Source organism: Drosophila persimilis, unplaced genomic scaffold, assembly GCF_003286085.1.
Source record: "Drosophila persimilis strain 14011-0111.01,24,50 unplaced genomic scaffold, DperRS2 tig00000766-arrow-arrow-pilon, whole genome shotgun sequence".
Lineage (NCBI taxonomy): Eukaryota > Metazoa > Arthropoda > Insecta > Diptera > Drosophilidae > Drosophila > Drosophila persimilis.
Window position 1 is genome coordinate 520164 of NW_020825350.1, and position 5490 is coordinate 525653.

Genomic DNA, 5490 nt, shown 5'->3' on the forward strand with positions numbered 1-5490 from the left:
AAATTCTTATTTAGACGTTTGATCGTTCAAATATAACAAATTTGAATGCATATCAAAAATATGCATACAAAATATGCAAAATGTATGCAAACGAATTTCATCGAAAAATTTAAGCATATAGTACTTTCCCTTGTCCAACGCTTTATATTGTTTCACCATATTGGTCGCAAGCCCGACTTGAAACCAGAGCAAAACTTTATGACAACACCGAAGATGTGCCTCTTTATATGAAGTCTCTCTGTAACATATTGTTAGTGTAATTTCTTATCTGTTTGATCTCTGGCATTATTTTGAGCGATTGATTTGCCCGTTTTAATTTGTTTTAATTTTCTGCAGTCTTTGAAGTTAAGTGTAGTGAAATGCCGAAAATAAATAGGCGCAAATAAATTTTATGGGAAAATGGTTTAAGAGCCGTACCGAAAAGTGCTTTAAAATTGTTGTATCCCTATATCCCTATACTCATTTCGAGTATCGGGTATAAAAAGCACGGTATACAAAAAAAAATTTTGGCTTATTCACCAATTACGAAGCCGATAGCCGCTGTATTATTATATGCTGCAGGAACTGGAAATAGTTTCCTCTCTCTTTGCATTAAGATTCCGCGGGAGTGGCTGTGGATGTGGAAACTGAACTCTCGGCTACCCCGGGAAAGTTATCCAACTTGTGGGCTACATCCTGGACGCGGCAGCATTGCACAAAGCCATAGGCGGGGTAGTCGCGAAGACTGCCGAACACACTATTCTTCAGCCAAGCCACCTGCTCGCACATGGTGGGGCAGAATTCTTTCATGTCCTCGGCCTTGAACTGCAAGAAAGATCAAGAGACGTTTAGCCAAAGTTGTGGGGAACATGCCCCATGCACATGCCGACTTACAAAAGGGGAGTTGTGACCGATTACGACGAACTCATCCTGTGCCTTCCCAGTCGGGTGCAGGTCCCGCACATGGGCCCAGATGTGGGCGGGCAGTTTCAGCGGCGAGTGACCGTTGTCTAACTCGATGCTGAGGATGCGACTGGCATTGCACTCTCGCATCAGCGGCATTGAAAGTTGACCCGAAACCCCCAGGCGAATATCGAACTTGGACCCTGCTGGCTCGATGGCCGCCTGTAATGCATTGAGCCACTGCCTCCAGTTTCCGGTGCGCAGGCTACGCAGCCAAACGACACTGAGCATTTCCTCATAGCCAGCCAGCTGTCTTCTGATATCCTCATCCTGCACCAGGCTGGTGTACTCAAAGATAACCCCGCCGAAAAGCTGCTTGAGCTGCTTGTCCTTCTTCCAGTATTCTTCAATTACCATCGGACTGCAATGGAGCCAAAGAGTTCTTATTGGCATCTTAAATGGGAAAACATGGTGCTATACCCACCTTACAGTCTTGAATAGACTTTTGGTGTATGTCACGTTAATATCCAGTCCCAGGACATTCAACTGTCCCAATTGAACCTGCTTAGAGGACGGACTTTTATAAACCGACAAAGAAAAAATATCACGCTCACTGACCGTCCCCTACCTTCTCAATAAGCCTGTTCTTTGGCGGATAAGCCGTGTAGCTGACATACTTGAGCTCAAGCCCAACAATGTCGTAGCAAATCCCCGCACTCTTAATGGATCCCATTTCGCCGAAGTCCTGCGCAACCACGAGCGTCATGTGGTCTCCACAGTCTGGTAAGCTGGTTCGACTCTCGAACAATTGGGAAACCGTCGTTCCCCTACAACGAACACTTGATATAGTGTCTGAAGGGTATTTTTTCGAATTAAAATAGTCAAGATTACAAGAGAAAATTTCACTTGTGTCCTCAAGATTCATCCAGTTGTACCTACCAAAATAATCAATAGAAAAATAACAAAAAATTAAATTACGGGTATATTGAGTCTAAAACAGCAAAAACATTTGCCAAGAATGGTAACTAAGCCTTATTTTGATGGAAAGTGAAATGTTGAAGCAACTAGTGTAACAAACCTCCCTCCATTAACTTCAAACCCTCCTGCACAATACATCTGTACCGATTCGTAGGAGTCTCGTACAAATGGGACCTGGGCGTCAGTCAAAAGGTGCCTCGACCCGAAGCTTGTCAAGATTAGGGGTGCTGGATCCATTATCGCCATTTCGCAGCGTCCGATAACATCCTCGGGCAGTATGGAGAGGACCGATAGCCCCAGAATAAGGGTGTACAGAGGTAGCATCGCGATTATTTTCAACTGATTGAGACCGATCGAAGGCGGAGTATTTATGTAGGAAATGAGGGAAAGAGAGAGACCCGAAGCGCAGACGATTCATATTTTGTTTTTGTATTCTTTCTCTCGAGACACACCGACTCGACGCTGACCGAGGCATTGACGAAGCCGAGTAGCATTTCGGAGGCGAAGGTAGCGTAAAAGAGAATTGAAGTAAAAGCCCCGCGCGCCCGTACCTTGAAGCGTCAAACGAAAATTAAAAAGAATGTTTTCCTCATGCAACATCTTTGTATTGTATAGTCTTTGGTAATAGTCATATCAATATACAAAACTAGCTGAGTAAGGTATTTTTAAAAGTACTCGGGTGTTCTTATCTCCCTTGTCAGGCACCTTTCTATATTTACGTGCATTAATAAACTCGTGTTTCCACTTAAATCTGGAAAAATGACTTTAAAATGTGCTTCCCGCTCAGCGATCTTCGTATTGAAAATAATGCAAGTACAGTGGGTAGGACGCTAGGGAAGATGCTCCGTACGCCGAGTAGTCCTAGCTTTTAACCAGACTAGAGTCATTCTCTACTTAATAAAGCCTTCAATACCAGAGGTTCTTTGTGCCCTAAATGTTTTTTTAAAGGTAAAACCGAGACGATTTTGAGCCGAAATGAGTTGGCAAAAGTCATTTTGTGAGTAGCGCACAGTGGGCGAAATGGCCAATCTAGCTCCATTTAATTCAAAATTTCATGGCAGAGTCTGTTGAAACTTTTGTGTGATATCGATTCTCAATACCTCACTGAGTATGAAAGTAATTGCCATTTTGGTTTTCTCTCATATTTCGTTAAGCTGGGGAACGTCAAACGCTGTTATAAACAAGTCTTGGCACCGTTTTTGTTAAGCTGGAAAACATTTGTGCAAAGAGTAAAAAATCAAAGCGTAGCTAAAATTTATTCTGAACTATCAATTTATAGACTTGTAGCTTTTTGGTCAAAGGAATATATGACGTTTAATTGTATAAGCTAGTTTAAAATAGCTGTGGAAGTTGACCTTTGGAAAAGTTTTGCTTAAAAAACATATTGCATTGTTTGGTGGAGTGCATCTTGAGAGATGTGTACGATCTAGTTCAATTGTTTTTGATACACATTTTCAAAGTTATTGTGAATTTGGATGCCCAAAATTATCGGCACATGGCTGCCGAAAATAATAGTAATTTAATTTTTGGAAAATTTCCATCCCAGGACGAACTTTTCCACTTCCGAACAACGGTCGCTACTAAAAAGTCTATTGCGGTTGAAAATTACATATTTTCAAATGTGTTTAATAATAATGATTATTCATAAGAACAACACAAAGAAATGCAAGAAGGATAAGAACACTTGTAAGCACGTTGCTGCAAAAAAGGAAAAAATGTAACGGAACATTTTCACATTTCAAAAAGTGGTGGTGAGAGAAATGCTTCTAAAGTTATATCATTGAAGAAGAGGTTGTGGCAAAAACAATAAAATGTTCTAGCAGTGATCCCAAACTTCCTGTTAAATTCAGTCCTGAGGAAGTTTTGGCGATTAATGTAGATGGGCGATTTACGAAAAATTCATACAAGCTAGTGAAAACGAAAACTAAATCTTCCAACGCAAATATTTTTCCAAGCTACGATTTATTGAGAAACGTTAAAGTGAAATGCTAACATAAATCCACGTTATTGGGTCGGACACATCCCTCTTGGATGTTACACACCTCCACTTTCAACACAAATCCAATACATCCCTAAAATCTTCGAGCATCGGGTATAAAAATGCTTGAAAAGCGTTATAGATGAGTGCACATCACATTGGGAGGTTTCTATATTCGTATGATTCACAGACCTGGCTTTTGATATTGGGACTTCGCGTTTGCTTGAGCTGTCGACACCCTTTCTCATATTGGTGGTATCTTCTTACTGTTTATTTTTAAGCTGTGCATTAAGACAGGTCACCTTTTGAGAGTGGTACCTGGCAAAAGTTTATGGGAAAATTAAATCCGATTTTCGTGAACCAACAGGCCTCAAAAGCCACTTTCAATATTGGTCCAGCGGGTAGGCGTCATCCAGTGGTGGTCATTTGAGTTGGTGACCAGGCTCGGCAGCACTAGCGTTCTGCAGATAATGTGTTACTTTTTATGCTGTAAATTCATAGTAAATTATTTAAATACCGCAAATGGGTACTACACTACCTATGTATATAGTTTATGATATGATATGTTTATGATACAACATATACACTACACTTGCATCATTATCTCGTAATCACCGGTACGTTTATACGCCATTTTGTTCAACAAATTGGTTCTTAAATAAACAACACGCAAATCTTTTCTGTGTTCGCGGCAAAATAATTTTGTGATTGAAGAGCTGCACATCTTATTATTGCGGTCGATAATTTCAGTTTTATAAATATCCCTATGGATATTGACGAAATGAGCAAGCATTTTATTGGAAAGAGTTTCGTTTCAAAATCGATTCGAGGATAAACAATCCAAAATGTACTCGCTCCGACTTTTATTTTCTGACTAAAAAGAAAATTATAAGGCAACCGTGGGTTGAAAAACTAATAAATACTCGGAATTAAGAATAAAAGCTATCAACAATTCTCAAATTAACATTAAAATTTTAGTAGGTATGAGAAGTGGTATTAAAATTCAATTTAAAATTTAAAAACCGATTACTGATACGAAACAGTGCTTCCATCACAGTTTTGGATACGGACGTGCACTTTCCAACTCTTTTGCGATAACATGCTACGTTATCGCAACAATCGATATACTATCTTTTTGTAGATGTATTTTGGCAGCACTGTGACACTAACCAAACAGTATGTAGATGTGCCAGTTTATACTACGAAAGCGTCACACACGGGTTTTGGTCTGGGCACCCCAGAGACTTCGGCTCTGGCGTTCGGGTACTGACGCGTCATCAGAGAGAGAACATCTTTGCATGTGTTAGTACACAAGCAATATGTTTCGGCAAAAATATGTGATTGTTGGTTTTTTTCTTTTTCAGATTTTTTGCTTCCAGCATGTTTTAATGTATGGGTGCACATGCATTCTCACGTACTTAGCGTGTGTGTGTTTAGTATTGCTGACCGCTAGAACTGAAATTTGAGTTTGGTTCTTGTTTTGGGTCTTTTGATGAACTGACCTACCGCCACAAAATAAATGAAGAATGGGCAGGGGGTGAGGGGGTGAGGGGGTGAGGGGGGTTGACGGTACACTGATTTATACCACAAAATATAAAATATTACAATAATATAAATACACATCGTAGTAGTATGAACTGGCACATCTACTG

At 40.2% G+C, this 5490-nt stretch overlaps 1 protein-coding gene across 1 annotated transcript; it reads right to left on the bottom strand.

Annotated features, from left to right (window-relative positions):
• Positions 1 to 306: 306 nt before the first annotated feature.
• On the bottom strand, positions 307 to 2199 carry LOC6600412. Its single transcript, XM_026992586.1, has 5 exons — positions 1961 to 2199; positions 1511 to 1817; positions 1367 to 1443; positions 874 to 1303; positions 307 to 804 (listed from the first exon to the last, which is right to left on the bottom strand). Exons 1-5 carry the CDS (start codon positions 2182 to 2184, stop codon positions 592 to 594), a joined length of 1251 nt encoding a protein of 416 aa, XP_026848387.1. The 5' UTR covers positions 2185 to 2199; the 3' UTR covers positions 307 to 591.
• Positions 2200 to 5490: the final 3291 nt, after the last annotated feature.

Excerpts from the sequence above, each read along its gene's own strand:
- LOC6600412 (XM_026992586.1), bottom strand. The coding sequence starts at position 2,184 with ATGCTACCTCTGTACACCCTTATTCTGGGGCTATCGGTCCTCTCCATA. Across the intron at positions 1,818-1,960 it reads TTTGAAGTTAATGGAGGGAG|GTACAACTGGATGAATCTTG; the intron begins GTTTGTTACACT and ends TTATTTTGGTAG. Across the intron at positions 805-873 it reads TCGGTCACAACTCCCCTTTT|TTCAAGGCCGAGGACATGAA; the intron begins GTAAGTCGGCAT and ends TCTTTCTTGCAG.